Here is a 24,794-nt window from a genome sequence, read left to right as displayed (position 1 = left end):
ACAGATTTTGCATAAAGGAAGTTGGTTCTTATATCATAATATAGCTATGTATCTAGGGTATTCATTAGACTCTACAGATGAAATATATGATATACCGTATTTACTCGCGTAAAGGCCCCCCTTTTTTCCCCAAATTTTGACTCCTAAAAAGGGGAGGGGGCCTATACGCGAATTTGGAGGAAAAAATAGATTTTTCTTTTCAAGTCGTGCGTCTTTGTTCGAATGAGGATGTTCGGGGGAGGCAGCGACGTGGCAGGAGGGAGAGAGAGGCAACGACTCCGCAGGGGGGAGAGGCAGTGCTATGACAGGAGGGGAGAGAGGCAGGGGCGTGGCTTAACCTCCCTCCTGCCAGCTGGCCAGCCAACCAGACAAAGGAGTGTTAGAATCCTTGACCCACTTCCCTTCCTCCTTCACTTCCCCTCTTCTTCTCCGACAACACTCACCGCGTGCGAGTCCAGCTTTCTTTATCTTTATGTCGTTTGAGATAGGACTAACTGCTTACGTCTGGCATGCCTCACGACGGTCCTACTAAGAACGGACAAACTATAATACCAGTCTCTGTATCACTGCCGCTTACAAAATCACCTCCCGCCGCTCACAATACATGGCTTGTTGTTTGATGCATGCCAAGCTGCCCTGCCCTCAGATAAACCCAGGAAGACACGTTTTTAAATTTTTTCTCAAAAATGTTTACAAAACAAGGAGGGGGGCTTATACGCGGGCGGGGCCTTTACGCGAGTAAATACGGTAGTTGTTGTTTTCAAGCATAAGTGCTGTACATATTAGGTACCAGTTATTAAATATCAGATCGGCTGGCTGAAAGACACTACAAAATACTCTTAAAAAATAAATTATTAAAATGTTTGCTGAAAATAGTTTGCAGATGTTTAAAATTTTGACATTCCATATTAATTTAGCTCTAGAGTTTTTATTAAAGAAAAAAATATTGGTAAAAGATAAAAAAAAAAAAAAAGACATTCTCATCATTAATTGATCACAAGTTTACAAACAATTCCAAACTGTTATCCAAACAATACTACAAAAATGAATTTTCCCTGCTTGAAAATTAAATTTTTGTTAATTTTGATGATGCCAGAAATGTTCTAAATACTCGCATACACACCACAATTGCAGTAAGTCCCTACGGTACAACCAAAGACAAACGTGTCCTTGGAATGGCGGATAAAACAAAATTGGCAAAGCTCCATCATGGGCTGATCGCCACGACTGTGGTCGCAAAAATTCTAGTTGAACATCTCTGGAATTAAAGGTTAAGAAAAGGGGTAACCTGGACCACAGACATAAAGTTTGTCACGTAATGCATTGAAAGGTGCCGCGTTCGAATCCCACCAAGCAACCTCCAGTTCAGCGCACAAGTATGCAATGAAACTGCTTAAACTGACGCAGTTCCCTCTATGCTGTAATAGAGACAGAATAGTGGAGAGTGTTTTGTAAAAAATGTCAAACAACAAATTGATATAATAAGACCATTGTAATTTTACAATGAAATTTTTTCTATTGAGTTTTCGTACCTATATCAGATACATGAACATTAAACATATAAAACAAAAAATACTTAACAATCATAAAATGATCAAGATAGACCCACAAAAGCTGAGATTAAAGTACCCAGTTATATTTTAACTAGAAGAGTCCTTAAACAAGATTACGTGATAGCACGTACACAATCTTTAATAAGGATTAAAGTATCCAGGTGTGTGTTCATAGGGGCCATCTAAAACAATCCCGTACACTAAACATCATTTACATATACAATATTACCATACTCCTGAGAAACATTATCAACAAATGCAAAAAAGAGTACAATGATCATCACAATAAATGCATTAAGCAGGAACCTAAGGATAGAGTCCGTAAATGCATTACGTCCTTCGATGATTAACAAGAAAAAAACACAAAAAGATTACACAAATATACGGATGTAAAAATCCCAGGGAAAAAATAGTTTACAAACGACTTAAGAAATAGTTTGACTGAATGAGGCGGAACATGGCAGGAGGTACAGTCGAATGGCAACCCGCACACACTTCATTCAAACAAGTCGGAAATCATGACTCTAGGTTCTCACACTGAGAACGACAAGGTCAAAAAACCAGAATGCAAGAAAGTGTGCGGCTACAGTTGGAAATTAATTCCAGGCCCAGAAAAACCACCTGCGCACGTGCCCTGCCTCTATGGGACGTGACCTGCACACAAGGACAATTACGGTGCAGCACAGCAGAAGGAGTTTATCCCAAACATGATATTAAAAGGTGGCGGCCGAAGACAATAATTTAGATTAAGGGAAAATAATTGACAAATTATGTTACGTTTCGAGACAGAGCTACCGTCTGTCGCAAATCAACGCACTTTAATTCCAACTTACTTGCATGTCTCGCTGAAGCTTCACGTCGCACCAACACTAAGTCCACAAACGATAAACAACATTAAGATGCTAATGCTAAACAATGCCCTAATTGAGTACTGAACCAAATGAAATGACCCGAAGGAAAAGAGGCTTCAATACAAGAGCCTGGAGCGCGCGGGAACCCTGGAGGGAGGCCAGAAGCAAGGAAGGGTGGGGGGGAGGGGGACAGGTGACAACCATGCCGCTGCGTCTTGAAGCGGAGGCGGTGAATTCATTTCAGCATAATACCTGGGTGTGAGCCACTACCTTACGTGATCTACTCTGTCCGCACAGAGCAGAGAACGGGCAAGCTGACGCAACTGCCTCCAGCCAGGCAGGAGGAGGGAGCGGCATGATCTCGCCGACCAATCACAGCACAGCTTCCTCGTACAAGCACACATCATCACAAAAATACATTGTACCGTATTTACTCGTGTATAGCGCGCCCTCGTGTATAGCACGCACCACGATTTTTGCAACAAATTCCAAAGAAAAAAAATTTTTTTTCCCCGTAAATAAATTGTACTAACATTTTGTGGTACCTGTTAAGTAATTACGTATGAAACAAATGATAATTTAAATTGATGTGTGGTGATGCGTCAGGAAAATACTTAAACTCTGCTGTGTAGACGGAAGATAATGAAGCGCTGTATCGTCACAACTGGTACGTGGGCGGGAGGAAGGGAGACAGGCAGGAATGTGACACGGAGGACTAGATGACTCACCGGTAGCAGCTGCGACGAAGCGAAGGAAGTGGGAGGGGGACTGGTGTCAACATTCTCTCTCTCTCTCTCTCTCTCTCTTTTATTTTACTAGCTGTAGAGGGGGAGGTCTAAAAATAAACAAGAGACCTGCGAGCTTGCGCGTGCACGTGTGTGTGTGTTGTGTGTGTGAGAGAGAGAGAGACCAGGTTGTGTGCGTGCGTGCGTGTGTGTGTGAAAGAGAGGCCTTGTTGCTTGTGCGGATGTGTGGGGGGGCTGGCCAGAAACGTCACCCGTCACCCGGCACCCGGCAGTTAACGACTTCCACTCCTCCCCGCCTCATCTACTCACTTTTTTTTTCCGTGTATAGCGCGCATCCTTATTTTTTTCCTTTACTTGAGGGGAAAAAAGGGCGCGCTATACACGAGTATATACGGTACTTAGATCTGGGTGTTTCTGCAAAACACAGAGCTCTTCCGGATTGACTGGTGGAAAAATGTGTTAAATTTACAGCTTTCCATTGGAGCGAATACTTGATGATTTTCTCATCAAAGCATACTTACAGAATGCACCAGAACTCTGTGTAACAAAAAACAATGTTTGGAATATTGACGCCACCAAGTGGTGCACCTCTCTCTTACCCGCTCTGTTCCCGAAACAGAACACAGTTATGTAGAACTATCCTATTAATGTCCAAATAAATACGGACATAACAATATAGGCATAAAAACATGAATAAATACTATAAAAGACATTTATACAAAGTAAACAAAGTGAAAACCAGTAAAAATATAGTTAAAATGATTTTTATAAATAAAAATAATCAAACAGAAACAAATATAAAAATATTCACATCAATAAAATACCAATACTATACTAGGTTACCATAACCTTGAACCATATAATCAGCTATTACAGTACATTACCTAAAAACATTCTGTGTTTGGAAAACTGCAAAGTTGGGGAAGGCAGGCACCTGCAGTGTCACACAAGTGTGTTGGAGGTCGCCGTGAACCCGTGGGTTTGTGAGGGTGCTCCGACTTCCCCCCCCCCCCCCTCCCGGCAGCCTGCACTCGTGTGCAGTAGTGGCAGTGAGGTGAGACAAGACAACATTAGATTATCTGTTAAAATCAATAACAATGACAATTTTATTCAAATTAAAATTCATCACAATAATTACAGCAATCCTCCTTAACAGGAGCTAACCCAAGTTAAGCAGGAATTAATAAATAATTCTTAACAAATATACAAAAATGTAGCAACAGGCCCGACTGAGAAGGCCTTGATACACACATTTACTAAGAATTATAAAATTTGACTAGGTAAGACAATTATATTGAACATTTGAGAGATTATAAAGTGAAACTCTTAATTAACGCCCAAAGAGAAAAACTGCAAACCCTAATAAAATATGCTCAAGTTACTGCGACCTCAAGACAGGCTTAACATATCTATGGCGAACCATGTCCAACATGTTATGACTACCACGCTCCTACAAATAAATGTGGGCATGTTCAAACATACTGATACAAGTCAAGAGAAGTTAAGATGTGCTAGCAGTATTATCATGCAAGTAAGAAAGCACACTAATATGAGTGTGAGACATACAGGGCAAAGAACAGCGCACAATACAAATGCAGCAACAAAGTGGGGTAGGCAATACCTTGAAGCAAACCTTTGAGAAAAGGTAAGACCCGTCAGGTACAATTAAATTAAATAGGTTAACAAACTACATAATAGTAGTAAATTGAGGGCGTACGGTGTTATGGAGAAATTATCGGTACTAAATAGTGGGCGCCACCACGTGAGTGGGCACGTGGACCCGGCTGGAGACTCTAACCCAGGGCGTTACGTGGCCCGTGTGCGGAGAGATATTTGGCCCTCTAGATATTAAATGCTCCGCTCTCGACCCTACCTAAGCTCGCTCTCAGCGTCGGGCACGCTTCTACCATGCAGTGGGCTCTCAGGGCGTCCCACACGCCGCCGACCAGGTTGGGGTCCCACGTGGTCCCCCGAACACAAAGACATGTAACACAGTTAAATGGTTTATTGTACTCACGATTTATTTCCGTACACGTTCCTTCACTGGTATAACTGAGAAAATGCCCGAGGCACGAATCGGCTTAGAGGAGGCTGACCACGCACGTGGTCGCCTCAAGGCAACTACACGACCGCCCTCGGCCGGCGGGAGAGAACGACTGGGGTGAGATCATGGTTTGCAGGTGGCAACATGGCGCCCTTCGCGCCGAACACAATTACCGTTACAACATTCTGCGATTCCGTGCCCCGGCGAAAGTTAAGTAAATAATAGATTACATTAATAAATATATAAAAATTACTGGCAATTTAAAATACATTAATGTTTACGTAGTTATTAAGAATTATTCTAAAACATTTCTACCCTCGTCCAAGTCCGTGCCTATTCGGGTCCGCCCGGGCAACGTCTATAGTTTTATAATTAATTGTAATATTTAAACTGGAGAAACACATGATTACACTGCAACAAGACACTGGGGCAAAAGAATAAAAGAAAAAGGGTTACAATATTAATTAGCATACTTAGGGGTGCGGCGCACTGCTTCTAGGCGCCCTCTTGCTGGGCTGGAAACACACGCACACACGCACGCACGAGCGGGAGGTTTGAATTGAGACGGTGGTTTGGCGGTGTCGTATCGGGCTCTAAGGGGCCATAGGCCCGGACGACGTCAAAATACAGAACGATAATCAAGCAATGCAAGCCCAGAAACTAATTGTAGCATGCTGCTTACCTACATAAGACAATAGTATGAAACACGGAAGAGCACAAGCTTCTAAGGCACGGCACAACCCATTATTAGAGCACAAGGGTACTTAGCAATCCTAACAACGTTGCTTGATCAAGGCCATGAATAGTTCTAAAACATGAACAGGGTTAAATGCCACAACCAGTAAGGCAATTAATAGGTAAAACAGGAACCCAAGAACCAAAAATCACTCAAGGGCAGTTAAATGTGCTCGGGACATGACCACACTCGATATGGCCACTTACCTTGTTCGTCAGTTAACACAAAAGAATGGAAACAATGGGCAAAGGCACATAAACCCGCTGAACTCAACTTAAATTTGGATGGCAGCATCATAAACATATATTTATAATGACTACAAGCCAAGAAGTGCTGAGCAAGATACCAGGCTGAGGAACGTACCCCCTCCACACAGAGACACGACGCCAAGCTGACACCTGCTAGAAGCCCCGAGGAATCCCCACTGCAGCAAGGTGATGTCAGAGTCATCGGAGGGACGTGTGTCATCAGTGCTCATCCTGCTAGCAAACATATCACAGTGGCCACATGTTAGCAACATTTGTGTGCAAAGTTTGCTTCGAACAGAAAAGTTAATTTACTTTTTATTGTGATGTGAATTTATTTTAGTATATAAATGTCTACTATTACTGTTGAACAAAAAGTTTCCCAATAAGTGCAAAATTTCTGCTTGTTGTTGCTTACAGAAAGTATGACTAAAGAATGGTTTATAACTTTATCAAGCGGCTAGTGCCAAGTCTATTTCAAGAAACATTTTTGTGGCCTGTTCTGATAAAATAAAAAAAAGTCTTACCTTCAAATGTATCATATTTTGCTTATTTTTGTGTTCTCTGAACAAATTTTAAAAGTGGACATTGAAAACATATTAATTTGCACAAGAAAGCAAAAAAAAAAAAAAAACAGAATGACCAATAATTTCAATTGGAATATGTACACATAATTATTCATTGATAGAGGCTTCTTATGAGAAAGTTAAAATTATTCTTAATGAGATAGAAATTAATTTCAGTAGATAAGCATTTGGGGAATATCATACCATGAAGAGTAAATAAGACCATCGAGGTGCAAAACGAACATGCAACATTGAGTGGTTTAAAAATGTTTATTTGTGTAAACCAAAAGTTACATTTCCTATTTACTTTTTACACTTAATGCATTGACTAAATTGGTATCTTTCTCCACAGTAAATACTAATATTGTGCACTGCTGGAGGGGCTGAGTGGCCGAGCGGCTGTGCAGATCCACGGGCGGTCGCGAGAGCAGCGCTACACCAGGACGGCCGACTGGGACTACATCGAGCGCTGTGCCGCGCTCGCCGGGCCCACGCCCGTGTTCGGCAACGGAGACATCCTGTCCCACGAGGACCACCAGCGCGTGCTGGCCCGCTGCCCGTCCGTCCAGGGCGTGATGGTGGGGCGGGGGGCGCTCATCAAGCCGTGGATATTCACCGAGATCAAGGAGCGGCGGCACTACGACATATCCTCCTCGGAGCGGCTCGACATGCTGCGGCAGTACGCCAACTACGGGCTGGAGCACTGGGGGTCCGACACCAAGGTACTGTGTTCGTTTCTATTCTTACTGTGCTCATTTTTAACATTGGGTTTTAGATTTTAGTTTCATTCTAAATTTATGGCATTAAATTTATAGAATGTTATAAAGGTTGGCATGAATTTTAAATTGATTATCTTTTAACAGTTAAATTATTTACTTTATATTCATAAATTGTTTTATAAAGTGTTGTTAGGTTTCAAAAAAGACGTTTGCCAAATGTCGGGCCTAATGAGTTTCCCTCACGGCTGCCAGAGGGATGGTGTAGGCGCGTGATGGCGTAGTCGGAACTTGGACGAGAGAGTCTTGGGTCGCGCACAAGTTAGCACTCTTGCCGACGACCATTTGTGCGATAAAGAAAAAAGGTACTGCGGGCTATGTACGACGATTGCAGCGTGACAGTGCGTTCTGCCAACGGAGAATGGCGATGGCTTGTGCACCTTTGCACGGGCGTGTGCCAAGGGCTTAAACTTGGCAGCAACATGTTACCAAGATCACGTTATGCCGAATGCCCAGGTTTGGTTTTCTGGTTTGAAGACTTTTCTTGAGAGACCACTGTCAACGCAAGTAAGTGAACCCGCCCGATTGTTGAGCTGCCCTTGAGAAGTCGAGGGACTGCGTGCTGAGAGCGTTGCTCCGAACTAAGCACGTCACAAGTGTTTCACTTGCTTCCCAAGCTGCAGATTTTAATTTTGCAAGGGAAATGATTTTCGAGTGCATGAAGGAAAAAAAATTACATTTTGGCCAGTTTTAAATGAATGTAAATCACCCTTCCCGTTGTTTAAGACTGTTAGAAACTGACTCGAGTCAGCCTGTACGAAAACAGTAGTATCAATCTGAGTCCCGGGTCTAAAGGTTGAATCTTGTATAACTTTCAGAATATTTTATTAAATGATTTATTACAGAGAGTAAATGTTTTAAGTAAATTGCATGTGTTGCTTATAATGTTTTTGGAGGTTAAAATCTCTGATAAATTCAGTGAGTGTAATTTTAGCTGATTTTTAAATAGTTGTATTTTGTATGTGTGCCAGGTATAATATTTTTGAAAATGATTGTATATTTAATTTTTACAATTTTATAATTAGTTGAGTTTGTAAGCCAGTCTATCCTCCTGCAATTGTTGGCATTTTGTTTTCAAATAATTTTTTACTGGTTTCATTTAAGGTGACTTTCTAGATTCTCCCTTCAATATATATATATCTCTCTCTCGCTCTCTCTCTCGCTCTCTCGCTCTCTCCTCTCTCTCTCTCTCTCTCTCTCTCTCGCGCTCTCACGCTCTCTCCTCTCGTGCTCTCTCGCTCTCTTGCTCTCTCGCTCTCTCCTCTCGTGCTCTCTCGCTCTCTTGCTCTCTCGCTCTCTCCTCTCTCGCTCTCTCTCTCTCTCTCGCTCTCACGCTCTCTCCTCTCATGCTCTCTCGCTCTCTTGCTCTCTCGCTCTCTCCTCTCTCGCTCTCTCTCTCTCTCTCTCTCTCTCTCTCTCTCTCGCACTCTCACGCTCTCTCCTCTCGTGCTCTCTCGCTCTCTTGCTCTCTCGCTCTCTCCTCTCGCTCTCTCTCTCTCTCTCTCTCTCTCTCTCTCTCTCGTGCGCTCTCACGCTCTCTCCTCTCTTGCTCTCTCGCTCTCTCCTCTCGCTCTCTCTCTCTCTCTCTCTCTCGCACTCTCACGCTCTCTCCTCTCGTGCTCTCTCGCTCTCTTGCTCTCTCGCTCTCTCCTCTCGCTCTCTCTCTCTCTCTCTCTCTCTCTCTCTCTCGCGCGCTCTCACGCTCTCTCCTTTCGTGCTCTCTCGCTCTCTTGCTCTCTCGCTCTCTCCTCTCGCTCTCTCTCTCTCTCTCTCTCTATCTCGCGCTCTCACGCTCTCTCCTCTCGTGTTCTCTCGCTCTCTTGCTCTCTCGCTCTCTCCTCTCGCTCTCTCTCTCTCTCTCTCGCGCTCTCACGCTCTCTCCTCTCGTGCTCTCTCGCTCTCTAGCTCTCTCCTCTCGCTCTCTCTCTCTCTCTCTCTCTCTCTCTCTCTCGCGCTCTCACGCTCTCTCCTCTCGTGCTCTCTCGCTCTCTTGCTCTCTCGCTCTCTCCTCTCGCTCTCTCTCTCTCTCTCTCTCTCTCTCTCTCGCGCTCTCTCTCTCTCTCTCGCGCTCTCACGCTCTCTCCTCTCGTGCTCTCTCGCTCTCTTGCTCTCTCGCTCTCTCCTCTCGCTCTCTCTCTCTCTCTCTCTCTCTCTCTCTCGCGCACTCTCACGCTCTCTCCTCTCGTGCTCTCTCGCTCTCTTGCTCTCTCGCTCTCTCCTCTCGCTCTCTCTCTCTCTCTCTCTCTCTCTCTATCTCGCGCTCTCACGCTCTCTCCTCTCGTGCTCTCTCGCTCTCTTGCTCTCTCGCTCTCTCCTCTCGCTCTCTTGCTCTCTCGCTCTCTCCTCTCGCTCTCTCTCTCTCTCTCTCGCGCTCTCACGCTCTCTCCTCTCGTGCTCTCTCGCTCTCTAGCTCTCTCCTCTCGCTCTCTCTCTCTCTCTCTCTCTCTCTCTCTCTCGCGCTCTCACGCTCTCTCCTCTCGTGCTCTCTTGCTCTCTTGCTCTCTCGCTCTCTCCTCTCGCTCTCTCGCTCTCTCTCTCTCTCTCTCTCTCTCTCGCCATCTCGCTCTCTCCTCTCTCGCTCTCTCGCTCTCTTGCTCTCTCTCTCTCACTCTCGCTCTCTCTCTCGCTCTCTCTCTCGCTCTCTCTCTCGCTCTCTCTCTCTCTCTCTCTGCACCTGTGTTTCCGTACCATGTGCGTCTCTGCCTGAGGACGGGAGCAGATAGCAGTTCCCGAAACGTCGCTTGTTTCTGTTTAGGTAAAACTATTGTATTTTTTTGTCTTTTCGTTTTGTCGTGTTTTTGTCTCGTTTCAACTGTTGTGCTGAATTATTTTGGTTTCAATATTTTTGTGCTGTCATCATTTGTGTGTTTTTTTGTTCACTTAGTACTTTTTTCTTTGTTTGTTGACCATATTTCTGTTTCGGAATATTTTGTGGTGTTTATATTCTTGTTGACAACAGCAATTGTTTGCTTAATTTTGTGTGTTTTTTGTCTTTCTTGTGTATTTTTATTTATTTTATTTATTAGTTTTTCTTCAACAGAAAACGTTCTTAGCAATGGCGTATGTCCAAAAACTTACATCAAGTCATGCACTCCCATTGCACAAATCTTTTAAAGATAACAAAACAGTGCATACAAAGCGGTAAAAGTAACATCTCATTTCACACCTACAAAAAAAATACTTTGGTAGTCACTCAAACCAAACATTCGAAAGCAAGATATCAAACAGTGAAAACACTATTTTTAACTTTAGTCAAACTTGATGTTCCTGCAGAATACCTTTTCTCACCTGTTACGTTTATAAGATTATTCCCTTCATTACTTCCATATATCCATATGGTAATTCTTCCCATTTAAAATGATTGCTTTAATAGATGCTTCCCAAATATAATGTTCAGTGTTTGAGAAAAAAATAAATATAATAATCATCTTTTAACTTTTAACTATATTTATCATTAAACTTTTAAACATTTATTTCCAAACAATAACAAATAATATGATAACAGCACATGTCTGTCAAAACCTTTGTCATACGCCATATGCTGTTATAAGTTATATTTTTCGACCAATTATCTGTTCGCATTCGCATCGACTTTGTGAAGCTGTTCCATCTGTACACCATTTCTTTCACTTGAGGCATAACCAGGCCTGTCAGATCCCAACTGCCGCACTTTTTGCCCCACTAATATCGTGTCTGGCTGACTTGGCACGGAGGTTGCTAGCCCAGCTTCTCGCTTGCTGAGTTGAGGAGCTGTTCACAGCTGTGAATAAACTTGTCACTGTCAAGTAACCAACAAACTAGTGATGGCCCGATATCCAAAAACCCGATACCGATACCGATTCCGATATTTCCAAATTTACCGATCCGATAACCGATAACCGATATTCCGATATTCTGATAATAGGCCTATCTCATTTCTAACACTAATTCTATAAAATTGTGGTTCTGGAGTATTGTTAGACAATAATGAAAAATGTTAAATATTAATAAAACACATATGTGAATGTATATTATTTTTATTAATTGTAAAATATAGTAAATTCACATTAAATGAAAGCTAATAATGAATTTATCATAATGGCCTACAAATAAGCTCTCTAAATTCAAGGTCTTAAAAATTTAAATTGTTTTTCAAGGCCAAATAAAGCAATATTCTGGTGTAGGTATTACCTACAGTATGCAAAAAACATATTTTAACTACAAGGAAACAAATTTCAGATTTTTGTGGAGAAATGTTGAGAAATATTGTAGCTGTCCGGTATTAGTCTCTAGTGTATTTGCTAATAATGTATGAATTACAAGCCACTGCATGTACTGAGTCCAGTGTCTCAACTGTAATCTACGAAAAATACCGTCCGAAAAACGGGAAGCCCACAACTCACGTAGTTTCGGTTCCCTGCAAGAATTTCCGAAGATTTCCGAAGTTTATTAACGCCACTTCAGCCGCTAAATCAGAAGTTCAAGCATGTTGTGACTGACCTAACATAACCTAACACTTCGATTTTTTTTAATTTCAATTTTTGAGAGAAATCTGAAGTTGCACGAACGTGGTAGGGAACCTAAACAACGTGAGTTGTAGGCTACCGCCGAAAAACATCAAACTTTTGTACCCTTTGTAAAATTTCATCACGGTAAACGACACTCTAGAAAGGAAGGTCTTCAGGTAGCTAATTTTGTGACCATTGTTCAAGTGTATCACTCCATTTATTGGTGCGAAAACACATTAAAAATACGTGAAAAGTAATTTCAATACAACTTTGAAACGTACTGCAGAGTATATAAAACCACACATCTTTATTTATGTTGTTTTCAATGCACTCAATATAGCCAACATAATACCTTTGCTGCAACTTGCCCTACGTAAACACGTTTCATATTTTAGCTTTTGTAAAAACTTACATAATGTTTTTGTATAGAACAGCAGTTGGCGACCATGAAACGACACGGAAAGAAAATGTATGTTATATCGTTGCCTACGAGATTGGGAAGGCCTTCGCATCAATGATTTCCAGGTGGAACATTGAATGTAGTTCGCACAACGCCGCTAGAGCGCAGGTGTTTACACTGTAAATTAGCACATGGCTTATGACATGAAATGTCGAATTGTTAATGAAAGAACATTTTCCTGGAGTTTATTTGTTAGCCGTGTGCAAGAAAGTGGACTTTACCGGTTATAAGTTGCGAGAAATTAATGATTTCGACTATTTTGCATGTACTTTGGTAATATAATATTCTAAAGAGTTATTTGATATAATGGTGCAAAATGATGAAAACATTGCATTATAAACGCTGTGCTAGTTCGTTTGGCTATGGATTTAATGATTTTGATGTGTAAAACTCTTTAGAATCGCTGCACACTGTAAAAAGACATACATTTACTTATTTGTTTATATTTTAAGATGGTGTATTGATGTGTACCATTTTGCAAAAGTGATTCCTCACAGGTGACTGGCATTTCATTTCATCAGTTTCCAACAAATTGTGATTTGCGTGACAAATGGCTTAAAGTCATTTCACGACAGGAAAGTCCTGATAGCAGTGATAAATGGCAGCCTTCAGCTAGGTCAGTTGTCTGCAGCAAACATTTTAGTAATGAATGCTTTAGTATTTCTACTAAAATCAAGAGACTACTTGCGAATTCTGTTCCTACTATTTTCCCTGGGTATCCATCATACATGGTTGAAAATAAAAAACAGGCCCGTAAACTTCCCAAAAAGAGGACACACAATTGTGCATTCCCTCAACAAAGAAGTACTATTACAGAACAGTGCTGTAACTCAGACATTGCAGATAGCGATGCGAATTTTAATGCAAATTCTGTTTCAGTTAAAATTGATCTAGACAAAATCAAATGTCGATGTTCACATAAAGTGGTTGCAAAGAAATATTCGTCACACATCATTGTAAAAAAGAATAAAATAATCACCAAATTACGAGCAAAAAATAAAGAACTAGGAAGACAGTTAAAAGAAAAAAGAAAGTTTCCCATGCTGAAAAAATGTATTCCAATTTAATCGCAGCTAAAAATGATAATAGTTTGAAAGCGAAATTTATATTGGAGCAACTGCGGATGTTTGGTAAAGGAAAATTGCCATATTCAGAAGAGACATTAAAAATTTCCTCTCTTTGGGAAATGTTTTCACCGAAAGGTTACAACTTCGCAAGAGAAATGAACATATTACACTTGCCGCACAAATCCACCATAAAAAAATATGTAGGGAATTGTTCTGGTCAAACAGGAATCACTGATGAAATCATACAGAGACGATGATAACAGAATTTGAGGCACTAAGCACATATCAAGAACGGATTGGTTCACTCATTATTGATGAGATGTCAATTCAGCCCAAGTTGTTATACGATAGGCAGCTTGATCAGTTTCATGGTTGGAACGAATTATCAGACGAAAAAATGGACAATGGTGATGAATTGGCAAATATACTTCTATGTTTCATTTTTAGAGGAATTATTGCCAAGATACAAATTCCTGTTGCATTTTTCTTTTGCAAGAATTTAGATGGCTCGCAACTGTACACAAAAACTCTGCAAGTAATAGAAGCCATTGAAAAAGTGGGATTTTGTGTGCTGAGAATTGTTACTGATAATTCCATTGTAAATGTGGCAATGTATGAGAAATTATGTGAAGGGCCTGTCACATCAGTGATAAATCATCCTACAGACAAGACAAGAAAAATATTCCTTAGCTTTGACCAGAGTCACATAATAAAAAATATCAGGACACAGTTTCTGGAGAGGACATTCAGGCTAAATGGGACTCAGATAACAGGAAAGCATGTGCAAACTTTATATAAGTTACATAAAAACTCTGTGTTTACCCCTGTTCGGAATTTGTCTCGGAAGATGGTATATCCTTCAAATTTGGAAAATATGAATGTAAAACGAGCAAAACTGTTATTTTCTGAACCAGTGACTGCTGCACTTGAAACATGCAGCACACTTTCACGTGAACACTTTCCCGACAATGACAGTCTACAAGCAACAGTTCACTTCATGAAAATAGTGAGAAAGTGGTTTGACATTCATGATGTTTGCAACAGAACACAATCCTGTAGATCAAGGAATATGGACAAACTGCACTTCTTTTCCGTGAGTGATGAACATCTTCAGTGGCTTACACAAACATTCCTGCCTTATGTAGCTTATATTCAACAACTTGGTCGAAACCGAAACGAAACCTTCAGCTCAGAGACCTATGAAGCACTTGTAATCACTACAAAATCAACAGTTGCCTGCATAACATATTTTCTGGACAATGGTTTTCACTATGTCTTAACTAGAAATTTTTCGAGTGACGACATTGAATTGTTCTTCAGTCATCTAAGGCAACTTGGAGGTTTTAATGATGCTATGGATGCTCGGTCATGTTTGCATGCAATACAAACAAACCATACGCACTGGTATTATACCAGCATCAATGTATGCAAATGTGGAGAGTGATTCAAGCTTTTCATCTTCAAAACAATGCCATGCAAAGCCCAACTCTTCCCAGTCGACTGATGTTCTACCAAATTCTGTGCTGGAAATCCTGAATCGTCCATTGAACAGTAAGTATTGATACCCAATCTTAATTATTAGCGAGTAAAGTTGTTTTTCATTTTTACATTTGGCGAAATTTTCTTTGCAGCCTGTCCAGCAACAATGAAAACTGCATCAGTTGCCTTTGTTTGTGGCTATCTCGTAAGAGTTGCCGAGGAGAACACCAACTGCATTCACTGCATCGACTTGCTAGCCACAGTATCCAGTAATTCACCGTTAAATATGCTAATCCATAATCAAGACAGAAGTGGCTTGAGATATGCTAAGGCTTCGTTTGTTTCTCTTGTGATGATCATTGTGGAATTTTGTAAAAGTGCATTAAAATTTTTGCCGAGCAAAGGTGTACGAGAATCGCTCACACAATATTGTAAGACAAGATTTATTGACACTCTTAAATGTTCGAAATGTGACAATAAGAAACTGTGCTTGTTGTTGTTGACGAAGCTGCTAAATCCATTGTTGAGCAACATTGCGATGAGATGTACAGACAAATACTATCGCGCGAAACAGTTCAACAGTAAACCTTTATGCAGAAAGTTACTGAAACTGTTAATAGTATAGGTAACTATATTTCTCGGGTCTGTGAATATTTTTTGTCGGGTAATTGTTGTAATGTTTTAAACTGCAAGAAGGAATTTTCATGGTATTCGTCACCAACAAGAAAAAATTGGTGAGTAGAATTTGTAATTCATTATTATGATGCTTATTTTATTATATATTTTATATGTAAATGTAAAAGTACATACACATTTTTTTAAATGTAAACACCCAACTAATTCCCGCGCTAGTTTGTTTTTATGTTAAAATTTACAAATTTTGAAGATAACTCCCATATACGACAGCGTAAATCTACAGCGTAAAACCCTGCCATCTTGCGGTGTTTTTGGAACTATAGTTGTATCGACACTTTTACATGCGAAAACCGCAGCGATGCGAAGGCCTTCCCAATCTCGTAGGCAACGGTTATATCAAGCAGCAACTTTATTCTTCATGTTTACTTACGGCTACACCACTTATTAAATTAAATATCGTAATTATTTTCGTTTATGATTTCAATTTATGTACACATAGTGAACTTCGAAAATTCATCAAGCGAAAACATTTTGCGAATATCTGAAACGAATAAATATGCACTAATGACTGGGATTTGTGTACACATGGAAGAATTGTACTGTCGCGTCGGGATGCATTGCAGTATCAGAAAGAAGAAATAGGCTTGAAATCTTGAAATTGTTTCTGTGGAAAATATGCTTGGAATTACTAGGTAATATGGTGACGTGAAGAAAGATAAATTACGCCCGCGGAAAATAAGCTTGGAATTACGGTTAAGGTTATGTGAGAAGTATTATTGGCGAGAGCAAACATCGGTTATCAAAATATCGCAAGTATTTACCGATGTCCGATATTGAAAAATGTGCCGATATTACCGATCTCTGATATCGGATATCGAATATCGGGCCATCACTACAACAAACCAAACCCACTAAATATTTTTAGGTTCTAATTTATTAAGGCATATAGCCACTAGTGGTTTAGTTGTTAACACTTCAATCACTATAATACAGCAGCAAAAAAATAATACATACATTGCAAAGTGGTTTTAAAGTGTATGAAATGTTTTATTTCAATTTTCGTTATGGAGTGATTTTGTATTCTTGTTTACCCTAGATAGGTAATAATGTAAGATTACAAAATGTGCATTAAGGATCAGATATAAAATTAAAGTATCTTTCTGAAAACTTGTACACACAAGATACCTTTATATATAACATGGAATGGTCAATGTTAGTAAAGTTGGGTCAGCTACCTAATTATATATATATATGTAATTCATAATACATATATACAATAATATTTCAACCTACGCTACCCCGTTTTATGCAAATCTGGAGCTACATGGTTTTTAAATCTTCTCGTCAATTCGTTGTTCTTATTTTGTTTTAATGTCTTGCGACTCTTGATTATCCACTCTGTATGCACTATTGTTCAACTTGCGACACGTTCGTACATGTTTCACGCGGAGTCAATGCGTAGCTACAAATTAATATTTTGTAATATATATATATTGTGTATTCGTTATATCTACTGAGACTTGATAGACTACTATGTCTTCCAAACAAAGTAGAACTGATTTTTTCGCATCAAACAAGAAAAGAATAATATCTTTTGGAATGTAAAATTAACATCATCAAAAACTTTGATGCAAAAATAAAAATTTGTGAAAGGGCAAATAGTTTGATCTACCGGAATCGATAGTCAAAACTATTATAAAAGTAAAGAAAAAATTCTCGATGCTTTGAGAAGTGCTCAATCTTTGAATTCAAGCCTCATTATTAAACGTCACTGTATTATTGCTGAAATGGAAACAATGTTAAAATTAGGATGTAATAATAAAGTAAGTGTTAAAAATTGTCCTGTTGATCAGAACACGGTGTGTTTTCAAGCTAAACTGATTTTTGAGAGATTGAAAGAATAAGCTGAAGAGGGGGGTTACAGATGAAATGTTTGAAGCTAGTGATGGTTTGTTCAGCCAATTCAAAAGTCGCTCTAATTGGCACAGCATAACAGAAAGAGGAGAGGTGGCAAGTGCTGATAAAGAAGCTGTGGGTCTCTATCCAGAGAAACTCACAGCTATGATAGAAGGTGCTGTACCAGCCAAACCACATTCAGTGTGGTTGAGACCGGGTGTACTGAAGAAGATACCTAGAAGAACTTTTATTGCGCGTGAAGAGAAAACCTTCCCAGGTTTTAAGGCTGCCAAAGATCGATTAATGGTGGCGTGAGCAGCTGGCGATTTAAGTTAAAACCGCTCTTAACTTATCGCTCAGAAAACCCAAGAGCATTAAAAAATAAACCTAAAGCTGGCTTGCCCATTATTTGTAAGTTTGGGTGACAGCTTCCCTTTTGCAGGACTGGTTTAGTCAATACTTCGTACCTGAAGTCGAACGTTATTGCCAATCTAAACAAATTTGGATAGTGATACTAAACCCTTAAATATGTTTATGAATGCACTCAGTATAATATATCTAATATGGGGAGGTGATTACATGCTCTTTATAAACAATTATCTAAGTATAGTTATTTTTAAGGAATTTTGTGCATTTCAAGGAGAAATCCCCAATATATGTCATTTATTGTTGGTAATCAAACAACTACAACTAGTTAAAACTAACACAAAATCACATTAGTCAATATGTTCAAAGCACTAGTTATTAGCCAGAGCGTAACATTACTGATCAGGAAAAAATGCCATTGACAAAAGTTCCATGTAAATCTACATTGATGTATGTACTAAGTAGTTTGAAAACATTCTATACGAGAATTCAACAATCAATATTTTGTAGATAATCAAATAAAAACAATGATGGGTAGTAAACACAGAAACATGACTAAATATTTCACGCATTTGCTGTTTCAACACTGGAAATACTACGCTCTATACATTATGTTTACAAAATTTTAAATTTGAAAAAATCAAGTATTTTCTGCTTTTTGATAGCCGACGAGTGTTACCATGCTCCTTAAACAACAACGCTTCAAAAACATTAAAAATTGAAGCTTCTGTAATACCATCTAGGCCCTATTACAAAAATAGTGTGGGGTTATAGCATCATAGTTAACCCTCCAGCAGTCGCGTATATTGTTCTATCGTGAAAGGTCGCGTGGTTGACAGGTGTCACCCATTTTTTATTTTCATATAATACTGTTAAATAATGCTGTGGTTTGTAAATTATATCTTTCTGCAAGTTTAGGGGTTTCAATAAAGTGCAAAAACCAAAAATACACATTTTACACACATTGCTAATACACATATTTCATTGCACATACATTAGAATCAACCAGTCAATATGGCATTGACAACAAAAACCTCCCTGGAACCTTCACGTCATGATATACACTTTTTACACACATTTTGTATTTACATATGCTCATTGTGCATACTTTATCGGTATTTGTCACTTCACTTTCATATCATACTTTCCACTTGTAAACACTACAGTCTAGCATATTCACATTATTTTTTTACAAACATTCTTCACATACATTTTTTAGATGTTCATTGCACACCCATTTTCCGTATTTTGAACACCATTTTCGTGTCGTCTTGTCCCTGTGGCGTCCACAAAGGAAACAACGTCCTCTGGCACCGTCACGTCCTTTTGATGCATTTGCATTACCTTCTGGTTGTCCGAGTAGAATGTGGGCTCGTCGTCTCAGTTCAACTGGAATTTGCGGCAATGTTGAGCGATACTGGATCTGTGGCCTAATCAATTCCCAAGCCAGATCTCCGAGGAATTCACTTCTAGATAATGGCTTTCCCAAATTAAGCTTCAAAATTACTAATGCATTGAGAGCCGAAATGTTCAACTAGTCGAAAAAAACTACCATTGGCCACCTTCGTGTAGATCTTGCCACGTCGTATTTTTCTATCAGTTGATCAAGTAAATCAACCCCGATTTTTGTCTTGTTGTAAAATATGATTATCTCTGGTTTTCTGAGGTTTCCGGTTTCCTCGTCAATGTTACTGTCATGATGCAAAGTTGATAACAACAAAACTGCTTGATTTTTCTTAGAGCAGTATGAAACCAATGTAATATCTTCTTGGAACCCAAACATTGAAGAATTAGGCTCACGCTGTTTATTTGGCAAAAATTCTCTCGGAATTTCAGCCTTGTTTTTTCTGAGAATGCCGACAAAGGTAAGTCCTTTTGACAAAAGGTTTTTAGCCAGAGGATAGCTGCTAAACCAATTATCTGTGGTCACATTACGATGTGAACCATTGATAGGCTCACACAGCCTCATAACAACATCTGTCGGCGAGTTGCTTTTCCTGAAAGGTCCTTCGGGTTGATTACCTAGGTAACATTCTAAATTCATCGTGTATGCCATTTTTGCATCTACAAGCGCAAACACTTTAATTCCATATTTGGCCGGTTTCTTTGGTAGATACTGACGGAATGAACATTTCCCACGAAATGCCAACAGCTGTTCATCTATTGTGAGATATTCACTAGGAATGAAATATTTTTAAAAATTGTTGTTTACAACTTCAAAAAAATTTCTTATGGGAGCAAATTTGTCAAATTCTCTTCGAGTAGCCCTATCACGAATGTCATCGAAACGAAGGCATCTGAGAAGAAAGAAAAACCTCCGTTTACTCATTGTCAGGTAGCAAGATTCTAAGCCATTCCCCTTGGTGTTGTCCCATAATTTATCAATGTTTGTCCTTGAGCCTTTGTAAGTACCTATCAAAAGAAGAAGTCCAAATAAGGCCCTAATTTCCACTTCATCTGTGTTTTTGGCATCACGTTCCCTTTCATATTTACATTTTACAGAATCAATGTAAATATTTGTAGATTCTACAATAATATTGAAAACCTGCTCGTCTATGAAAAGATCTAATATTTTTTCTGGAGAAACGAGCTTTGTGGCTACTCCTTTCGGTCCTGGCAGGTGCGTAATTATGTTTTCTCTACGGGTTCTGACATTTTTTTTAGGCAAACTGCAGACCCATTTTGTTTTTCCATTTTTCCCTACAAAAGTTTTATAGTTTTGCTCTTGAGTGTCAGCATCACTGTTCTCGTCACCAGACTGATCAGTGCCAGAATCATGATCACTCTCACACACATAATCACTTTCATCAGAATCCGACTCACCAGCAATTTCGTCTTCTTCAACTTCATTCAGCCACTTCATCCACACGGCTGGATCCGAGGAAACTTCTGTCCTTCTCTTTTTTGGTTCCGCCATACTGGCCTGCAAAGCCAGTAAGGCGTAGTAACAATTATAAAATTTTCAATCAAAAAATAATAATTATAAAATTACAAAAGTGAAAAATTTAAATTTTTACAGCAAATAAGTTCTTTCAAATTAAAAACATATAATTTAAATATATAAAGTATCTTTACTGAGAATGCATTATTATAAAACAGAAATTAAAAATTGCAATCCTACCTTATAACAAAGTTATGTAGATGGTCGCACGGGGGACATATGTCAACCAACTCACTTCTAACAGTAACCACACAACATGGTCAGAGAAAAGCAGGCGACTAACTACAGTGGTACAATCCGCCAAGCCTCACAGAAAAGTACTGTCAGGCTCGGACCGGAAACCCCTCCCAATACCTAGTTCTTGGTAACAAAGAGGAAGTGGGTGACACATGTCAACCACGCGACTGCCGGAGGGTTAAGACACGTTATGTAAGACGCTACTCTTAATACAAGTAAACTGTAATAGATTTTTTTCTCCCCGGCTTAAGGGGACCACTCTAACAAGGGGCCTTAGATAAAAACTTGCTGAAAGTAGAATAAAACCACAGATATAAACCCTAGCTATGATATACAATGTGTAAGAAATGTGTGCTGCTTCTAGATCATATTTTTTTTTACATAAATTAAGATATTTTTTCACAACATGCAAAATGATAGAATATGTACTGTTGTATTGCTGTAGCTTTTTCACACATTTGTTATATGTTCAGAATTCACTTTAAGCTTAGTTCTGATCTTCTTTGTTACGTTGAAAATACAACACCATAATACAGGCTTTTCATGCACACATTCACATACTAAATATGTAGCATTTTTATCCATCTGCAGTAAGTGACAATTTTATTACAAAGAAAACACCTTTATCTTTGGAGTAGTATCTAAATAACTTCCATAGTACGTAGTGTTTGAATGGACGGTGGTTGGTGACGCAGGGTGTGGAGAACACGCGCAGATTCCTCTTGGAGTGGTTGTCGTTCCTGTACCGCTACATCCCGGTTGGTCTGCTGGAGAGGCCCCCTCAGAAGATGAACGAGCGGCCGCCGACCTACAGGGGCCGTGACGACCTGGAGACGCTGATGGCGAGCGCCAACTGCGCCGACTGGATCAAGATCAGGTTCGTGTCGTCCCTGACTTTACTTTCTTTCATTACGGTTTTTGGGCAAATGCATAAACCTTGAATGTTTGAAAAAAAAATAAAAAAATAAAAAAAAATTTAAGAGCAGGATACAGAAAACCCCATTTTAACGCAGTAGTTTCAGTTACTGAAACAAAAGCCTCTTAAGTGTTAAAAATAAGTTAGAACTTATGTATCTGTAAAGCAACAATACCAGTGATCTTCAAACCATTCCTCTAAATGTTGTTCCAATACATATTGGGACTGCACGATTATCGCTCTCATACCTTTTCAATGTGCTGCAGTCGACGGCAACAGTGTGGAAGAACTGCGAGGTGTGTTTCTTCTAGTGGCTGGAACGACAGGAAGTCGCTACGATCGTTAGTGACACTGCAAACAAATTCATGCTCAAAGAAAGTTACTGCGCATGCTTAAATTGGCTGCAAATTCAATGCACTAGCTAAATGTTTCGAATTATAGGCCAATATCACTTATGAATAAATTTGCTAAAATCTTTGATAAAATAATATTTAAAAAATTTAAAATTAAAATAATTAAATGCTCTGATGGTCAGCATGGTTTTAGAAATGGTAAAACTACAAATACAAATTTAATATTGGTTCTAAACTCTAATTAATCAGAAGTATTAACAAGTAGTGAAGTTAATTTATGTTACTTTCTAAGGCTTTTGATACAGTTAATCATCAAATTTTACTAAATAAATTTGCTAATTTATGTTTAAGTGACAGGTATATTGAATGGTTCTAGAGTTATCTAAAAGAAAGATACGTACTTCTATGTTTCAGTAACAAAATTGTTAAATCTGATTTACATCTTGCTAGTTCTGGGGTCCCTCGAGCATGTACATTTTCTCATCTACTTTTCAAAATCTTCATTTACGATGTCATTACAGTTCTTAACCACTCTACTTGCCAATTGTTTGCTGATGACTTTGAAATGTACACATAAATTACATCTGCGTGACTGCTACCCACTCCAGAGAGACATTTCTGCGATAGTAGAAGGTTGCAAGTTTAACTTGGTTAACTTAACAATGACAAAACCATTACCATAACATTCTCGAGAAAACTCCAGCCAATTACTTTTGAATACAATATTGATAGGGGTGTGCGAAGCTTTGAGTATTCGAAGTCGAATCGAAGATATTTTTTTCCTTCGACTTTGGCTTCGACAAAAATAAACTTCGAGTGGAAAAGTCGAAGATTTTTGCCAGAAACGTTTGGCCCACTATTTGGATCAATATATACACATATATATACTCCCAAAATATATTTGCGGCGGGTAATTTCCCGTTTATGTATACAGCAAATTCTCTCTAGTACGTCCCTCTTGTTAACGTACAATCCAGTATAACGTAATAAAGCCACCGGTCCCTTGAAACGCCATGCAAATTAATAGGCATAATAAATATATAACGTACCGTATTTACTCGCATAATGTCCGCAGTAATTTGGCTACATTTTTGACCAAAAAATGGGTTGCGAACATTATGAGGTGAAGTACGAAAAAAAAAATTTTCCACAAAATTTTACGTTTTATGTAGAGTAAAAAAATTGTTCTCTCATAATTAGTTTACTAGCAGAGCGCTGGTGACTGGTGACTCTGCGCAGCGGACGTGAGAAATGTGACAGGTGTCGAGATAATTGGGTGCCGGTGATTAGTGGAAGTCGCCACTCTTTTTTTTTTCTTCTCTCACTCGCGTGTGCTCTTACGTTCAGAAGCCATAGCCAGCCTACACAAAATAAACACTTTGCGTGAAAAGATATTTTTTTAATCTTTCATTGAGATGGCCACTAATGTCTGCATTAGCCGGCGCCGGCGAGCCTCCCTCCCTGTCCCTTGCCCACTGTGTGTATAAAAACACCGTGCGCATGTACTCCCACCACTTCTCCGCTACCTCCCCTACTTTGTGACGTAGTGTGAGTTGACGTGTACTGGCTTGTGCTATATATAGCCCATCCCCTTGCAACTCACGTGACGTCGCAGGCAGCTGCGCAGTAGAGTGCGAGTTTCTGAGTCCGGACAGTTTCACCACGCTACAAACCCTCTCAGCGACCGCTCCGGAGAAATGAACAACTCAAGGTCAAAGCATTGCTGACAGCATCGGTAATTTTCCATCCCGTTACTGTGCCTTTCAGGGGTGGCCAAGGTTGCTTTGTCTGGTGCGGACTTTATGCGGATTTTAAAAAATTCCATTTCAAGTATTTAAAAAGAAATGTGCAGACATTATGCGATGGCGGACATTATGCGATTAAATACGGTATGTTTTTTCAAAGCCCTGGACAGTAATTTCTCGTTAATACGTATCGTTTTGCCGATATTAATACACAAAATATTAAACATTTTCTCATTTCATTCACAATGCTATAGCTTTGTTTAATGACAGGTCTTGTGGAAATTGTTTACAGACGTTTTCTTTATTTCGTTGAGTAAAATGGCAGTTGCAGTGCTGGTAACCGTGCGGATAGAAATTTCATTCGTATAAAAAAAAAGTCTGTTTTTTGTGTGATTGGTGTAGCAACATAACATTTATGCGGAATAATCAAGAGTTATAAATAAAAAAACGCTTAACTTTTACAATTAAGAAAAAAAGATTCGATTATAATATTTATCCTACAAAATGCGTATTTTCACGTTTGAATTTGTAGCAATGGATATTGGCCGATGGCGGCCATATCTGGCTAGGTAGGTACATAAAACGTGGATTATACGATGGCCAACGACTACCAATGCGTTTTTTGTTACCGTTTGTTTTCTGTTACGATGACCTAACCAATAATTTGTTTGTAAACATCATTTCAGATTGACAT

At 39.4% G+C, this 24,794-nt stretch overlaps 1 protein-coding gene and 1 long non-coding RNA gene across 2 annotated transcripts in view; one reads left to right on the top strand and one right to left on the bottom strand.

Annotated features, from left to right (window-relative positions):
• LOC134535740 (tRNA-dihydrouridine(47) synthase [NAD(P)(+)]-like) overlaps positions 1 to 24,794 on the top strand; it is a 122,598-nt gene that overhangs the window by 90,670 nt on the left and 7,134 nt on the right. The window contains exons 8-9 of the mRNA XM_063374973.1: positions 7,149 to 7,463; positions 21,782 to 21,963. Of these exons, the coding sequence (XP_063231043.1) occupies positions 7,149 to 7,463; positions 21,782 to 21,963 (497 nt within the window). The remainder of the gene's footprint in view (positions 1 to 7,148; positions 7,464 to 21,781; positions 21,964 to 24,794) is intronic.
• LOC134535741 (uncharacterized) lies at positions 6,258 to 24,369 on the bottom strand. Its single transcript, XR_010075693.1, has 3 exons — positions 23,959 to 24,369; positions 22,251 to 22,353; positions 6,258 to 6,409 (listed from the first exon to the last, which is right to left on the bottom strand). It is a non-coding gene; the product is annotated as an uncharacterized LOC134535741 (long non-coding RNA).

This window comes from Bacillus rossius, chromosome 10, assembly GCF_032445375.1.
Source record: "Bacillus rossius redtenbacheri isolate Brsri chromosome 10, Brsri_v3, whole genome shotgun sequence".
Lineage (NCBI taxonomy): Eukaryota > Metazoa > Arthropoda > Insecta > Phasmatodea > Bacillidae > Bacillus > Bacillus rossius.
The sequence above is the reverse complement of the archived record's forward strand: the minus strand, read 5'-3'. Positions and strand labels throughout refer to the sequence as shown.